Source organism: Corythoichthys intestinalis, chromosome 14 (genome assembly GCF_030265065.1).
Source record: "Corythoichthys intestinalis isolate RoL2023-P3 chromosome 14, ASM3026506v1, whole genome shotgun sequence".
NCBI lineage: Eukaryota > Metazoa > Chordata > Actinopteri > Syngnathiformes > Syngnathidae > Corythoichthys > Corythoichthys intestinalis.
This window is the reverse complement of record NC_080408.1, coordinates 2539293-2556073: the sequence shown is the minus strand read 5'-3', so window position 1 is coordinate 2556073 and position 16781 is coordinate 2539293. Positions and strand designations below refer to the sequence as shown.

The 16781-nt window shown below is 42.7% G+C and overlaps 2 protein-coding genes across 2 annotated transcripts in view; both read left to right on the top strand.

Moving 5' to 3' along the window:
* The window catches only part of LOC130930380 (potassium voltage-gated channel subfamily H member 6-like), a 71441-nt gene extending 64861 nt beyond the window's left edge, over nucleotides 1–6580 (top strand). Inside the window, exons 20-22 of the mRNA XM_057858295.1 lie at nucleotides 585–730; nucleotides 964–1207; nucleotides 4720–6580. Of these exons, the coding sequence (XP_057714278.1) occupies nucleotides 585–730; nucleotides 964–1207; nucleotides 4720–4870 (541 nt within the window). The 3' untranslated portion in view covers nucleotides 4871–6580. The remainder of the gene's footprint in view (nucleotides 1–584; nucleotides 731–963; nucleotides 1208–4719) is intronic.
* Nucleotides 6581–10754: 4174 nt separating this feature from the next.
* Nucleotides 10755–16781, top strand: part of LOC130930390 (uncharacterized) — a 31631-nt gene continuing 25604 nt past the window's right edge. The window contains exon 1 of the mRNA XM_057858313.1: nucleotides 10755–10962. Within this exon, the coding sequence (XP_057714296.1) occupies nucleotides 10901–10962 (62 nt within the window). The 5' untranslated portion in view covers nucleotides 10755–10900. The remainder of the gene's footprint in view (nucleotides 10963–16781) is intronic.

The window sequence follows — 16781 nt, the reverse complement described above, 5'->3', positions numbered from 1 at the left end:
GGGAGTTGAAAGTCCGTGTTGCCCAACGACAGCCCCAAAACATCACTGCTCTAGACGAGACCTGCGTGGTGGAATGGGCCAAAATACCAGCAACAGTGTGTGAAAAGCTTGTGAAGAGTTACAGAAAATGTTTGGCCTCCGTTATTGCCAACGAAGGGTACATAACAAAGTATTGAGATGAACTTTTGGTATTGACCAAATACTTATTTTTCCAAACAAATTCTTTAAAAATCAAAAATTGTGATTTTCTAGGTTTTTTTTCCACATTCTGTCTCTCATGGTTGAGGTTTACCCATGTTGACAATTACAGGCCTCTCTAATATTTTCAAGTGGGACAACTTGCACAATTAGTAGTTGACTAAATACTTATTTGCCACACTGTACGTATACAATATAAGCTTAGAGTTTAAACGAAATGTATTCATTTTTCAAATGACAAAGGTTTCAAGCAATTCCAACCAGGTCATTAGCTATTTCATCTTGCATCTGTTGATAACTGTGTTTCACGGAGTTTCTTCTTTTTTCAAAAATATGGAATTTGTCATTCCGTTACTTGGCAGACACTGTCATTTATCTTGCTGTAGATTTGGTCCAGGATTCTCCAGTGAGGAGGTGGAAGATTCTGAACTTGCCAGCCCAGTTCAAATCTCCATGGCTGACGCCGGACCCTCAAAAACCATGAGGTGTCCAGAACTTGACAGGAGTGACAAGGCCCATAATCCTTTAAGAGGCAAGATTTTACTTCATAGACGTCTTTCTTAATGTGAATTGAAATGAGTTTGTCATTACTAAACCTCTAATCCATTTGAACTTTATAGTTTGGTTTAGTACCGTGTTGTGTTGTCTACTACTGTATGTGATGTCATGATTACGCACTGATGCTCTGCACGACCGTAGTTCCGAACTGACTAATCAAGTTCTTTGAAGTTGAATGTCCTAAATACATGTTCAACGCTTTCTCAGGAGTTTCCACCATCTTTCCGTTCTGGGGAAGCGAAGATCCAAAAGAGCAACAATATGAGGAGGTCCCCTGCATCCGCAGTCCCCCGTCGCCACCTCCACAACCTCGCTGCTATCAGACATCCGAGGCGCCTTCTTCTTCTCACTGGGGTACCTCCGCACCGCCTTCTCCGCCCCTTCGCATCTGTGACAGACGGAAGAAGGAGTTGGAGAACAAACTGGAGACGTTGCAGCAACAACTCACCAGGTACGTTTCGGGATTCAGCGCTCGGTTTTTCAAGTTGGCACAAGCAACTCGACATAGGTTGAACTGAATGTAGAAATTATGAATGGATCGCATTGACATAACATGCCATCTGATGATGAAGTAGTATTTAGCACACTTTTATTACTAAGGCTAATGGAAATACCGTATTGGCCGGAATATAAGACGGTGTTTTTTGCATTGAAATAAGACTGAAAAAGTGGGGGTTGTCTTATATTCGCGGTCTAGACATTATACCCATTCACGACGCTAGATGGCACCAGATATCATTGAGGCGATGTTCTGTCATGACAAATCTCAGCTACTCTCAAGTTTAACCAGTTTGCATTATTTTATTGCAATATTTTTCCTTATTCAGATTTGTTTCAAGACTACAGTTACAGTTAGACTTCACTTTGATGGTTAATGCAGTTATTGCAATTTTGTTGTTTTATCACAATAGATTGGTTTATTTACATTTCCAAAACCAGAAGCCATTCATTTATGAATGTGATTGCACTTTAGTTTACATATTTAAATGTTCAGATATTAAGATTTGAATGAGGGGAAAATAACATTTTTTTTCTCTCAAATAAATTGTTATAATCTTTTGTTTCGGATGTACTGTAATTTCTGTATAAAATTTAATTTGGTGTTCAAAAAGTCTTTTTTTCAAACTTGAAGTCTCGAAAAAGAGGGGGTCGTCTTATAATCAGGGCCATCTTATATTCAGGCTAACACGGTATGTATTCTAAATTGTATGTACACAGGAAATAATGCTACTTCTAAAAAGAGTTTTAAAAATTACTTAAAATGAGATAGGATTTGCTTATAAAATTCTGCCAATGGAAAAAGCGATTATTTTTTTCCCTAGTAAAAATTATAAAAATAAAGACATCCATTCAAGATGAAGGATCTTGAAACTAGGTATGTTTAACTAGTTTTAGGAAGTCAATGGTCCAATTGTAAGCCTAAAAGTAGTATTAGCTGCTCATTTTAAGCCATATGACAAGCCAGTAATGCCTAAAATTAGTATTTTAGGAATAAGATTGATACTTACATTATATTTAGAATTACAGGATTATTATGAGCCTCATAACAAGCTTGTAACACGATGTTTTAACTTTGCAGGTCTAATATTAGAGTCATAATAGTCATAATGTATTATTATTATTATCATAACAAGCTGTTAAAACTTTAATGTGTAGTACAAGTACACACACTTGTAGTGCATGTGCTTGAAGTATAGTACATGTACCTGTAGTACCCGTCGTACAAGTGCCTGTTGTACCAGTTGTACACCAGATGACATCCACCTTTCTCCATCCTTTCTCGGACTGAACCTTGCGTCCACGGAGGGAGTTCTCAAGCCAAGCATCGACTCGGTCTTGCAAAGCCTTGAGTTGCACCGCTTGATCCACGGTCAATTTGTCGATTTCCTTGAAAGCTGCCGTCTTAGAACCTTTCCAGTAGAGCAGTGCATCTCCCAAGCCAAGCAGAAGGAACCCCATGACCGCCACGCCAAACAGCCAAATATCCTCGCTATCTTCCATGGGTGGGGCATTGAGTCAGGCGGTCTTCCAGTGATCCCATGAATCTTTCACGTAGCCCGCCGCAAAGAGAGAGACCAACTAATCAAATCAATTTTCGTATGGGAGTACAGCAAACAGTTGATCCCCAGGGGGAAAAAATACAGTTGGGCAAATAAGTATTTAGAAAATCACATTGTTTGATTTTTTTAAAATAATTTCTTTCCAAATTAGAGTGGAAAATAAGTATTTGGTCACCTACAAACAAGCAAGATTTCTGGCTGTCAAAGAAGTCTAACTTCTTCTAACGAGGTCTAACGAGGCTCCACTCGTTAACCTGTTTTAACTCATGATCGGTATAAAAGACACCTGTCCACAACCTCAGTCAGTCACACTCCAAACTCCACTATGGCCAAGACCAAAGAGCTGTCGAAGGACACCAGAGACAAAATTCTAGACCTGCACCAAGCTGAATCTGCAATAGGTCAAACGCTTGGTGTAAAGAAATCAACTGTGGGAGCAATTATTAGAAAATGGAAGACATACAAGACCACTGATAATCTCCCTCGATCTGGGGCTCCATGCAAGATCTCACCCCGTGGCGTCAAAATGATGACAAGAATGGTGAGCATAAATCCCAGAACCACATGGGGGGACCTAGAGGATCACCTACTGAGAGCTGGGACCACAGTAACAAAGGCTACTATCAGTAACACAATGCGCCACCAGGGACTCAAATCCTGCACTGCCAGACGTGTACCCCTGCTGAAGCCAGTACACGTCCAAGCCCGTCTGCGGTTCGCTAGAGAGCATTTGGATGATCCAGAAGAGGACTGGGAGAATGTGTTATGGTCAGATGAAACCAAAATAGAACTTTTTGGTAGAAACACAGGTTCTCGTGTTTGGAGGAGAAAGAATACTGAATTGCATCTGAAGAACACCATACCCACTATGAAGCACGGGGGTGGAAACATAATGCTTTGGGGCTGTTTTTCTGCAAAGGGACCAGGACGACTGATCTGTGTAAAGGAAAGAATGAATGGAACCATGTATCGAGAGATTTCAAGTAAAAATCTCCTTCCGCCCTCCGTGGCGCAGTTGGTAGCTGGAGTTGTACTTGGACCGAAGGGTCAGTGGTTCGATTCCCGGCTACGACTGCCCACTCGAAGTGCTCTTTGGCAAGGCACTCAACCCTCCAATGGGTTGACAGCTGCCTTGCATGGCAGCAGCCCGATTGGTGTGTGAATGTGTGCGTGAACGGGTAAATGTGTGCTAATGTAAAGCGCTTTGGCATGGTAACCATCCCAAACATACAGTCAGAGCAACAAAGGGGTGGCTTTGTATGAAGGGCCTGGAGTGGCCTAGCCAATCTCCAGACCTCAACCCCATAGAAAATCTGTGGAGGGAGTTGAAAGTCTGTGTTGTCCAACGACAGCCCCAAAACATCACTGCTCTAGAGGAGATCTGCATGGAAGAATGGGCCAAAATACCAGCAACAGTGTGTGCAAAAAGCTTTTGAAGAGTTACAGAAAACATTTTCCCTCCATTATTTCCAACAAAGGGTACATAGCAAAGTATTGAGATGAACTTTTGGTTTTGACCAAATACTTATTTTCCACCATGATTTGCAAATAAATTCTCTAAAAATCAAACAATGTGATTTTCAGTTTTTTTTTTTCCACATTCTGTCTCTCACGGTTGAGGTTTACCCGTGTTGACAATCACAGGCCTCTCTAATATTTTCAAGTGGGAGAACTTGCACAATTAGTGGTTGACTAAATATTTATTTACCCCACTGTACAAAAAAAGCAGACAGACGCGGACTGACGAAGATAGCAGATAGCAACAGGAGCAGGGAGGAAACACGTTCACCCCCCGTCGAAGGCAGGAACAATGATAGAGATCAAATGATCACTGATATGCTTGAGTTGAGGATTTCTCCTCATCATTCAACTCCTATTTTATTTACGGCTATTTCTGTTCCAGGTTGGAATTACGCATGTCAGCAGACATCGCGGTCATCACGCAGCTTCTACAGAGAAATCTTTCAGCAGTCCCAGCCTTCTACAATACATCACCCGCAACATCCATTTCTTCTCCCAATGAATCTGCTCCTCGACCATTTCCAGGATTGTGACTTCACAGAGGATCAGTTAGCCCAACATCAACCAATGCTCCCCTGTTTCTTCACCATCAGTCAGAAAGCATGCCTCCGTAGGCCGGGAAAGAAAAATGTTGGCAAACGGGCAGTTTTTCATTCATTTACTTCAAAAATGAAATTGTATAGCAAGTATGTGACAATAGTTACAAATGGCTTGTTAATCACTTCATCCATTTCTCATTCTGGTTTGTCAAAACCAATGGTTCTTAACCTGGGAAATTTGATCTTATGTGGCCTGGACCAGTTTATTTTGAGCCAGCTATAACTCACTGGCTGGCATTGACGGCGCTTGACGTCCAATCCATTTTGACTGGGATCGGGCAAATGAACATTCGTTCATTTGTGCTGTCTTCCTGTATAGATGTATTTTTTTTAACCTGTCCTGTTCAGCTGCTTGACATGGAGAATGGGAACAACAACAACAAGAAATACATTGAACACCTACACTAACTATGAATATGTTAGTGCTATCGTTAGCTAATTGTATTTCCGGTTGACACCACGTCGGGGGAAAAAATGTGGTTGGATGGGTTGGAGTGTACACAAATCGGCAATGTAAGGTGTAGAACCCGGTATTGTGTGATTCACTTGTAATTGTGGATATGTTGACATCCTATTCTTGGCTGCCTGATCGCTAATTCTTCACCGAAAGTTTCTCAACTTGAGTGTGTCTAATTGGACCCAGTCATGCGTGAATCCCATCAGGCGTGTGGTAGTCCTGCAGACAAGTGGAAATGCTGTGCGACGGCCCCTCCCCAGCCAATTGGGGGGGTTGGCCAGTGCAGCCAGCCCCTCCTCCCACAGCTCCAGCAAGGAGGCCGCCGTCGTCCTCCTGGGACCCAGGGTAGTCCTCCGGACCTCCTGCGCCCCCATTAACTGGCCTTCAGGGAAAGGATGAGGGGACGCACCATCGCCCACCCACCCGGCTGACCAGCAACTGCAGCAAGCCTCCAACTGACACGGCACACCGCTAGACCCCCACGGCCTACTATACCCGCGGCAGGACAGGGTCTCCACCCGGAGTAAGCGACACACCGTCGAACCACCACCGACCCACGCCGGAGCCCAAGGAGCCACCATGGGGTGGAGCTTGACTGTTGCCTCAATTCCTCCTCCACCCCCCCCACCCTATTTTTGGGGGGCATTTTCAGTTCACTTCATTTTTAACTCCGTTGCTGCCATGGACGGTAAAGACGTCCAATCCATTTTGACTGTTTCGGGAAAAAAATCAATGGGAATTCAATTAGATATTAGCTTGCTAGCTTAGCTTTATGGATTTCGAATTTGAAAAAAAAAAAAAAAAAAGATTGTTCCTCAATTATTTTGGGTTTGCTGAATACGCATGTGAAACTCATTGGGTTTAGTACCTTTAGCAAGGTTAAGAACCAGTAACTTAGATGTTAGCTTGCTAGCTTAGCTATATGGGTTATGAATTTGGAAACAAAAACAAATTTATTACTCAATTCTGAAGGGTTTGATGAATTTGCATGTGAAACTCACTGGGGTTTAGTACATATGCGGAGATTAAGTTATGGGGGCCCTGGTGGCCGAAAATGTCATTGCATGTATTTGACTTTCCTATATATGAATTTAAAATTAAGACTGCTGGTAAAATGTTGTCTATAAAAGTTGTAAAGCAATAAAATTAACGACAAAAATGAATGAAATGAACAAAAAAAAATAGGTCAAAATTATTTTCCGAACACATCATGTGACTACCACAGTGGTTCTCAACTTGGGTTCAATCAATGTGAAACTTGTAGCGTTCGGTACCTTTAGCAAGGTTAAGAACCACTGGACTAGCACCTTAGAGACGGCCATTTGCTTTGCTTTGCTTCTGAAGGCTTTGGTGATTGCACATGTTCAACCACTAACTTAGGTATTAGCTTTCTAGCTTAGCTATATTAGGGTGCCCAAACGTCCTCTTTTGCCCGGACAAGTCCTACTTTCACCTACTATCTTCGTGGTCCGGGCGGGTTTTATAAATTCATAAAAATGTCCGGTTTTCATGATTTTTCACGGGACCAATTTGAAGAGAATCCCTCCGGCCGCTGGGTGGCAGCGCCTGCCTGCGATGACATGGCTCCGAGTAGAAGGGAGGGAAGGAGTAGTTCTTGTTTTTGTTGGCAGTTTACCCCTATCATGGGGCATTACCGCCATCTACTGGGTTGACGATTTGGCCACAACGCCTGCCCAATTATTACGTTTTTTACGATAAATACGTATATAATGGCAACTGTTGACTTCTGTCGGAGCTTTGACTGTAAAATCCCGTTTGGTATCGCATCGTTGCGCTGCCGATGATTGTAAACTTTTATAGCAAAGTTTGATTTTTGCCACAGCTATCTGTAAGCTAAACCGCGCTAGGCATTATGGGAAACGTAGTTTTTAACTGCTACGTTTGGAAACATGCTGGTTGAATAGTTTGTCAGTTTATTTCGGTTTTTGTTTGTGTGCAATCTAGAACATTGAATGATAATATCAATTTGTCAAGGACAATTGTCGTGATAGTAATTTATAAAAATGTTTACTTGGCACATAGCCTACTCTGTGTATTTGTATTGACTGGACTACATTTCTATGGGTCTGCATTATATATTATACGTATACATATATACTGTATATATATATATATATGTATATATATATATGTATATATATATATATATATATATATTTTTTTTTTTTTTTAATTTTTTTTTTTACTGTGTATATATATATATATATATATATATATATATATATATATATATATATATATATATATATATATATATATATATTTTTTTTTTTTTAGAAGTCATTATTTATTTATTTTTTTTCAAACTGCATTTTTCCATCCAGAGTGAGGGGGCACACTTTAAATATATTAAAGTGATATAGACATCTTGGAGTGAACTTGGAGTAAAATTCAAGCATCTTCAGGCCGGGCTGAGTGTCCTCTTTTTTGGAAATCAAAATATGGTCACCCTAAGCTATATCGGTTTTGTATTTTAAAAAAAAAAAAAAAAAAAAAAAGCTTAGGCACATGTGAAAGTCATGGGGTTCGGTACCTTAAGAACCACTGGTCTACACCCTTGTTTTTTACCAGCAGGTCTCCACAGACTCTTCAAAGGGATTTAGTTGCTTAGTGTGGGGCCATTGCCTAACTGCTAAATGCAACCCTTGAGATTTGGTTCACTTCCTCTCATTCTCACTTTCTACTTGTAATTATGCACAGCTACTCACACCGCACTGCCCTAGTCCTGTTCCATTTGTCCTTTCCTTACACATTTCAAAAGCCGTGTACTGTCATAGAACATCTAGTATGCAAAAGTATCTGAACCTTTTGGAATTTCTTACATTTCTGCATAAAATCCCCATCAAATGTGATCTTTGTCAAAATCACACAGATGGAAAAAAAAAGTGTCTTAAACTAAAACCACCCAAACTTTTATAGGTTTTCATATTTTAATGAGGATAGTATGTAAACAATGACATAAGGGTGAAAATTAAGTAAGTGAACAATCACATTTAATATTTTGTGGGCCCCCCTTTGGCAGCAATAACTTCAAACAAACGCTTCCTGTCGCTTCAGATCAGTCTGGCACATCAATCAGGACTAATCTTGACCCATTCTTCTCTACAAATCTGCTGTAGTTCAGTCAGATTCCTGGGATGTCTGAAATGAATCGCTATCTTTAGGTCATGCCACAGCTTCTCAATGGGGTTCAAGTCTGGACTTTGACTTGGCCACTCCAGAACTTGTATTTTGTTCTTCTGAAACCATTCTGAAGTTGATTTAAGTCTTATGTTTTTGATCATTGTCTTGTGTCTGACAGACAGCCTCAGGTTTTCCTGCAAAACAGCCAGCAAAACTTTTGAAATCATTCTTCCATTAATAATTGCAAGTTGTCCAGGCCCCGAGGCAGCAAAACAGCCCCAAATCATGACGCTCCCTCCACCATGCTTCGCGGTTGGGATGAGTTGATATTGGTGAGCTGTTCCATTTTTCATCCACACATTACGTTGTGTGTTACTCCCAAACAATTCAACTTTGGTTTCATCAGTCCACAAAATATTTTGCCAAAACGTCTGTGGGGTGTTCAACTGCCTTTTTGCAAATATTAAACGAGCAACAATGTTTTTTTAAGACAGCAGTGGCCTTCTCCGAGGAGTCCTCCAATGAACACCATTCTTGGCCATATAGTTGATGTGTGCTCAGAGATATTGGACTGTGCCAGTGATTTCTGTAAGTCTTTAGCTGACACTCTAGGGTTCTTATTTTACTTCTCTGAGTATTCTGCGCTGAACTCTTGGCATCATCTTTGGTGAACGGCTACTCCTACTACTACCAGGTGTGTGTTTTATAGTGGGCAGGGCAGCTTTTAACCACTCATCAGTGATTGGGCACACACCTGACTTTTTAAATGTATGGTAAAAAATGGTTCCAATTGCTCTTTAAGTCTCCTTACAAACTTATTCCACCCCCCCTTCTGTCATTGCTTGCATGCTATCCGCATTAAAATATGAAAACCTATAAATGTTGGGTTGGTTTTAGTTAAAGCAGACACTGTATTTTCATCTGTATGATTTTGACAAAGATCAGATAACATTTGATGGAGATTTTATGCAGAAATGTGAGAAATTCTACAAGGTTCAGATACTTTTTCATACCACTGTATGTTATTGACAGAGCAAGGAATTGCATCAGTCCAAATCATTTAACCCCTTGATGTCTGAATTTACATTTAGCAGACGTAAAGCATTGGAGGAATACATACGACTACATTAAAATTGTATTGATAAAAATTAAAATGCTAAATATGGAATACGATATTGGAAATCCTTATCACCACTCAATAACTAGAAACTGCAATTTCGAGAAATTACTTCTGGTCTTTGCCATGTGGAGATACAGATCTTAGCCCCAGCCTAGGTTTGTTTGGGGACAATATTAGGTCACTTCCTGTCTATTTGGGGACATTTTATGGGGCCTGCGATAATGATATCAGGTAATTTGGGAACGTTTGGGAGGCGTGGCCTATTCATATCACATAGCCGTCAATGGCATCCAAGTACATTGGCATCTATAGAATGGACAAACATGCCCGTCAATGGCATTAAACAGAGGAAATGCCATTGGAAATGAATGGCAAATTTGGACCTCCATGTCCGTCGATGGCAGCACCCTCTATATCCGTCAATGGAAGCGGGGAAGTTTGGGGGACACGTCCTGTTGATATCTGGTCATTTTCTGTTGATTTGGGGAAATTTAGTTTTTTCCCCATTGAAAATTAATGGGAAAATTTTTGGACGTCCATGGCTGTCAATGGCATCGACTTACATAGGCGTCAATGGAAAGCAAGAACATTGGCATCAATGGGGAAACATGCCCGTCAATGGCATTAAACAAAGTAAATGCCATGAGAAATGATCAATAATTAGCCAACTGGCTCCCCCTGCCAACCATACGTGAGTCATGCAAAACAATTGCAAGTAGCAAAACACAATCCGCACAGAATACAGACAACTCAATTAGTTCCAATGTCCATATGCTATTTAAGAAAAATACAGTATATACAATTCGTGCATGAAAGGGTTTATTCATTGAAATGAAAATAATAATACTACTTTGAACCTTTTCTAAGAACTACATCTCCCATGATGCTATCGGCAAAACTGCAATGTTTCCTCTACAACATGTCATCCACTGTTGATTTTGTTTTCTGGTTATAATTTTTTTGTAAGTGACATCTTTGTAACATCATCTTGAACGTGGGGTTGTCATTTGGTCTGGTTTTATTCAACTGGCAACCCTGGTCACACGCCTCTTCGGCGAAAGCTATTATTTTGAAGGTTCATAAAGGATGTTGATGTTTTTCTCGGTGGACTTGTCGCCGCTGCGTCCCAAGTATTTCGGTTGTAGTGGCAGGGAAAGCAGCGAGTCGGAGCGGAGGTCGCCTTGCCATCATTCCAGCTGAAGGGAAGCGACGGTCGGAGGATGACAGCGCGAGCACTGCAGTAATGATGCGTTTTGTTCTGGACTGCCTGAGGACATCGACTGCAAGAAACCAAAAGGATGAAGGGTACACCCAAGTCTCTCTCCTCTGTAGGATATTACGTCACGATTGATTTACGTCAAATTTAGAGGACTGCATTTGATTGGGACTTAAGTTGTCATTTCTACACAGTGGCGCCACCAGCGGGTGGCCAGGGGTGGCCACGGCCACCCCTATAAATTGGTTCGCCACCCCACTGGCCACCCCGCTTGCCAGGATATCGTTAGATTGTTGTAGCATCAATTATGCATTTCATCCCAAATGAATGCATTTACAGTGGTACCTCTACATACGAAGTTAATTCCTTCCAAGACCTTGTTTGTAAGTCGAAATGGTCGTATGTCGAGCAGGATTTTCCCATAGGAATACATTAAAATTCCATTAATTCGTTCCACACCCAAAAACCTACACTAAATCCATAATAAATACTGCTGGTACAATTATTATAAATGGCAATGAAACATAGCAAAAATAAATAAGTTATTTATAAAAATCAGAATAATATAATATTGATAATAATAATAAAATAAAAATGATTCCGTTAATAATGTAACAAATTGGATTCTAATGTGGCGGACACTTTTTGCTGTACCTGAATGCACCGCGGGGCTGACGTCACAGTGAGATAGGTCAGTGCGGTAGAGATAATACTTTCGTTTTCTTGAGAGCACAGTCAACTGCAGAGGGCAATGGGCGTTTTGTGTTGAATAAGTTCTGTAATAAATTATAAAAACGTGACGAAGCTGGCGATTTCTTTGGCGATGTTACCACTATAATAATTGTCACCTTAACTTGTAAAGACTGGCGAACGATGGTCGGAAGAGGACCGTGGAGCTGTATTGTTGATCCAGCTCACGGATGCGCACCCCACGCTCATATTTTTCTATAATTTGCATCTTCATTTCAAAGGTAAGCATCACTTTTTTCCTTGTTTCACCAACTGTACCAACTTTTTGGAAACCTGTGTTGATTTCTCACACAAGAAAATCCGCCGTGAGTTCGTTTGCGTTGCTGTCGTGTCGTCGTATTTCGAGCATGTCGTCGGATGTAGAAACAAATGGCGCGTCAAATTTTACGTCGGATGTCGAAAAGATCGTGTGTCGAAGCGATCGTATGTCGAGGTACCACTGTATTTTGTTTTGTTAAATGTAGGGCTGTCAAATTTATCGCGTTAACAGGCGGTAATTAATTTTTAAAATTAATTACGTGAAAATATCGCAATTAACGCATTCACAGTTCGACTTATTCACGCATTGCCGCAAACAGCCTACAATGGCGCCGTTTTACTTCTTTACAGAGATAAGAGGCAGTGTCAAGTGAGTGGAGTAGATAAAAGCATTCATTGGGGCCATGCTTTTAATTGGCAAAAGCTTTGTCATCTCTCCCACAGCAACTATAAATATTGTGGGAAGCGACGTGGGGAAGAATGACAGAAGTTGATCTTTTTCTTAACACCCTGTAGTGTACCCAACAAAGAGAAGATTTAGCATTTGCAGCCACCACACACAGTCATGGTTGCACCACTTCCCATCATGCATTTGGGCAGAACAGTTAAGTCGCTACAGTATTATTTACTGAAAGTTCAACAAAGACACGAGATGGCAATATTTAGTCACAATATACAAACTCACATTTATCCTTTAAGAATTGTTAAGAAGTCTTTCTATCCGTGGATCCCTTTCGCAGAAAGAATGTTAATAATGCCATCTTGTGGATTTATTGTTATAATAAACAAATACAGTACTTATGTACAGTATGTTGAATTCATATATCATCTTGTCTTATTTTTCCATTACAACAATAATTTACAGAAAAATATGGCATATTTTAGAGATGGTTTGAATTGCGATTAATTACGACTAATTAATTTTTAAGCTGTGATTAACTCGATTCAAATTTTGAATCGTTTGACTGCTCTAGTACACCTTATGCGTAATATATACATAACACAATAAAACAGAATTGTTGTGGAACTCAAAATGTTGACTGGACAGTTATGGACTATGCACATTAAATCATGAGTATCATCAAATATTACCCAATACACCAAAGTATATCAGAAGCCGTGTACTTGAGTCTTTCTGATAGTTTTCCCCTGACCTTTTTTACTGCAATAATATAATGAAAACCTGAAATTATGGCTTTTAGTTTTGGCCACCCCAAGATTTTAAGTGGCCCCATCTGGCCACCCCAGTGAAAAATTTCTGGAGGCACCACTGTTTCTACACACGTCCAATTTACACATTGCAATCTAATGTGAACTGATAATAACCAGTGAAGGGTTTGGATAGCGACTATGGTAACCCGTTGGTTGCCATTGACGGCGCCACACGTCCAATCCGTTTGAAGTAGGAAGGTTGACGTAGATTGAATGAATGTTCAAGTGGATTGGACGTCTACTAACGATAAACTCATTTGGAAAATTAATGTTGCAAAAAAATTAGATTTGAAGCAACATCCATCCATCCATTATCTTCCGCTTAGTCCGGGGTCGGGTCGCGGGGGCAGCAGCTTTAGCAGGGAAGCCCAGACTTTCCTCTCCCCAGCCACTTCATCCAGCTCCTCCAGCGGGATTCAAAGGCGTTCCCAGGCCAGCCGAGTGACATAGTCTCTCCAGCGTGTCTTAGGTCGACCCCGGGGCCTCCCTCCGGTGGGACACGCGGAGGAGTAGCGGCTCGACACCAAGCCCCTCCCGGATGACCGGGCTTCTCACCCTATCTCCAAGGGAGAGCCCGGACACCCTGCGGAGGAAACTCATTTCGGCCGCTTGTATCCGGGATCTTGTTCTTTCGGTCACGACCCACAGCTCGTGACCATAGGTGAAGGTAGGAACGTAGATTGACCGGTAAATCGAGAGCTTCGCCATCCCAACAGCTTCACACTCGGCTGCGAACCACCCCAGTGAGAGTTGGAGGTCACGGCTTGATGAAGCCAACAGCACCAAATCATCTGCAAAAAGCAGAGATGCAATGCTGAGGCCAACAAACCGGACACTCTCAATGCTTTGGCTGCGCCTAGAAATTCTGTCCATAAAAATTATGAACAGAATTGGTGACAAAGGGCAGCCTTGGCGGAGTCCAATCCTCACTGGGAACAAATTCAATTTACTGCCGTCAATGCGGACCAGACTCTGACACCGGTCGTGCAGGGACCGAACAGCCCTTACCAAGGAGCTCGGTACCCCGTACTCCCGGAGCACCCTCCACAGGCGTCTCCTAGGCACACGGTCGAACGCCTTCTCCAAATCCACAAAACACATGTAGACTGGTTGGGCGAACTCCCATGCACCCTCGAGGATCCTGCCGAGGGTGTAGAGCTGGTCCACTGCTCCACGGCCAGGACGAAAACCATACTGCTCCTCCTGAATCCGAGATTCAACTTCCCGGCGGACTCTCCTCTCCAGCACCCCTGAATAGACTTTACCGGGGAGGCTGAGGAGTGTGATCCCTCTATAATTGGAACACACCCTCCGGTCCCCCTTATTAAAAAGGAGGACCACCACCCCGGTCTGCCAATCCCGAGGCACTGTCCCCGATGTCCACGCGATGTTGTAGAGGCGTGTCAGCCACGACAGCCCCACAACATCCAGAGCCTTTAGGAACTCCGGGCAGATCTCATCGACCCCCGGGGCCTTGCCACCGAGGAGCTTTCCAACAACCTCAGTGACTTCAACCCCAGAGCTTGGAGAGCCCACCTCAGAGTTCCCAGACTCTGCTCCCTCCGAGGGAGGCGTGTCGGTGGAATTGAGGAGGTCTTCAAAGTATTCTCCCCACCGACTCGCGACGTCACGAGTCAAGGTCAGCAGTACCCCATCTTCACTATACACAGTGTTAATGGTGCACTGCTTTCCTCTCCTCAGACGCCGGATGGTAGACCAGAATTTCCTCAAAGCCGTCCGGAAGTTGTTTTCCATGGCCTCGCCAAACTCCTCCCATGTCCGAGTTTATGCCTCAGCGACCGCCGAAGCTACAGTCCGCTTGGCCAGCCGGTACCTGTCAGCTGCCTCCAGAGTCCCACAGGCCAAAAAGGCCCGGTAGGCCTCCTTCTTCAGCTTGAGGGCATCCCTTACCGCTGGTGTCCACCAGCGGGTTCAGGGATTGCCGCCACGACAGGCACCAACTACCTTACGGCCACAGCTCCGATCGGCCGCCTGAACAATGGAGATGTGGAACATGGCCCACTCAGACTCAATGTCCCCAAACTCCCCCGGGACAAGGGAGAAGTTCTGCCGGAGGTGTGTGTTAAAGCTCTTTCTGACAAGGGATTCTGCCAGACGTTCCCAGCAGACCCTCACAATACGTTTGGGCCTACCAGGGCTGGCCAGCATCTTCCCCTACCATCGGAGCCAACACACCACCAGGTGGTGATCAGTTGACAGCTCCGCCCCTCTCTTCACCCGAGTGTCCAAAACATGCAGCCGCAAGTCCGATGACAAAATTGCAAAGTCGATCATCGAACTGCGGCCTAGGGTGTCCTGGTGCCAAGTCCACATATGGACACCCCTATGTTTGAACAAGGTGTTCGTTATGGACAAGCCGTGACGAGCACAGAAGTCTAATAACAGAACACCACTCGGGTTCTGATCGGGGGGGACGTTCCTCTTAATCACGCCCCTCCAGGTCCCACTGTCATTGCCCACGTGAGCGTTGAAGTCCTCCAGAAGAACAAGGGAGTCGCCAGAGGGGGCGCTCTCCAGCACACCCTCCAAGGACTCCAAAATGGGGGGGTATTCTGAGCTGCTGTTCGGTGCATAAGACCATCGGAACCAAACAAATTAATCTTGTCTCATCAGACAATAGGACATGGTTCCTGCAATCCGTGTGCTTTGTTGACATGTCTTCAGCAAACTGTTTATGGACTTTCTTGTGTACTGTCTTCAGAAGAGGCTTCCTCCTGGGGTGACACACCAATTTGATGGAGAGTGCGGCGTATGGTCTGAGCACTAACAGACTGACCCCCCCACCTCTTCAATCTCTGCAGCAATGCTGACAGCACTCCTGCGACAATCTTTCAAAGAAAGCATTTGGATCAGCACGTGCGCTCAGCTTCTTTGGACAACCAACCCGAGGCCTGTTCTGTGTGGGCCCTGCTCCTTGTTGATCTTAGCCATTATGCTGCGGCTGAGTTTCAGGGTGTTGGCAATCTCCTTGTAGCCTTGGCCATCTTCATTTGGGTGCAACAATAGGTATTTTAAGATCCTCAGAGAGTTCTTTGCCATGCGGTGCCATGTAGGAACTTTCAGTGACCAGTGTGAGAGCTGCAATACAAATTTCAACGCACCTGCTCCCTATGCACACCTGGCCCTAGTAACACTAGTTAGTAACATGACATTTTGGAGGGAAAATGAAGCAGTACTCAATTTGGACATTTAGGGGTGTAGTTTCAAAGGGGTGTACTCACTTTTGTTGCCAGGGGTTTAGATATTGATGGCTGTATTTTGAGGGGAAAATAAATGTATTATATAAGCTGCACACGGACTACTTTTCATTGGGTCAAAGTGTCATTTTTAGGGCTGTCAAACGATTAAAATTTTTAATCGAGTTAATTACAGCTTAAAGATTAATTAGCAATTCAAACCGTCTATAAAATATGCCATATTTTTCTGTAAATTATTGTTAGAATGGAAAGATAAGACACAAGACGGATATATACATTCAACATACGGTACATAAGTACTGTATCTGTTTATTATAACAATAAATAGACAAGATGGCATTAACATTATTAACATTCTCTTAAAGCGATCCATGGATAGAAAGACTTGTAGTTCTTAAAAGATAAATGTTATAGTAATTTTATATCAAAATCAATCAAAAATATTAATCAAAAAATAAACTATTAGCTCC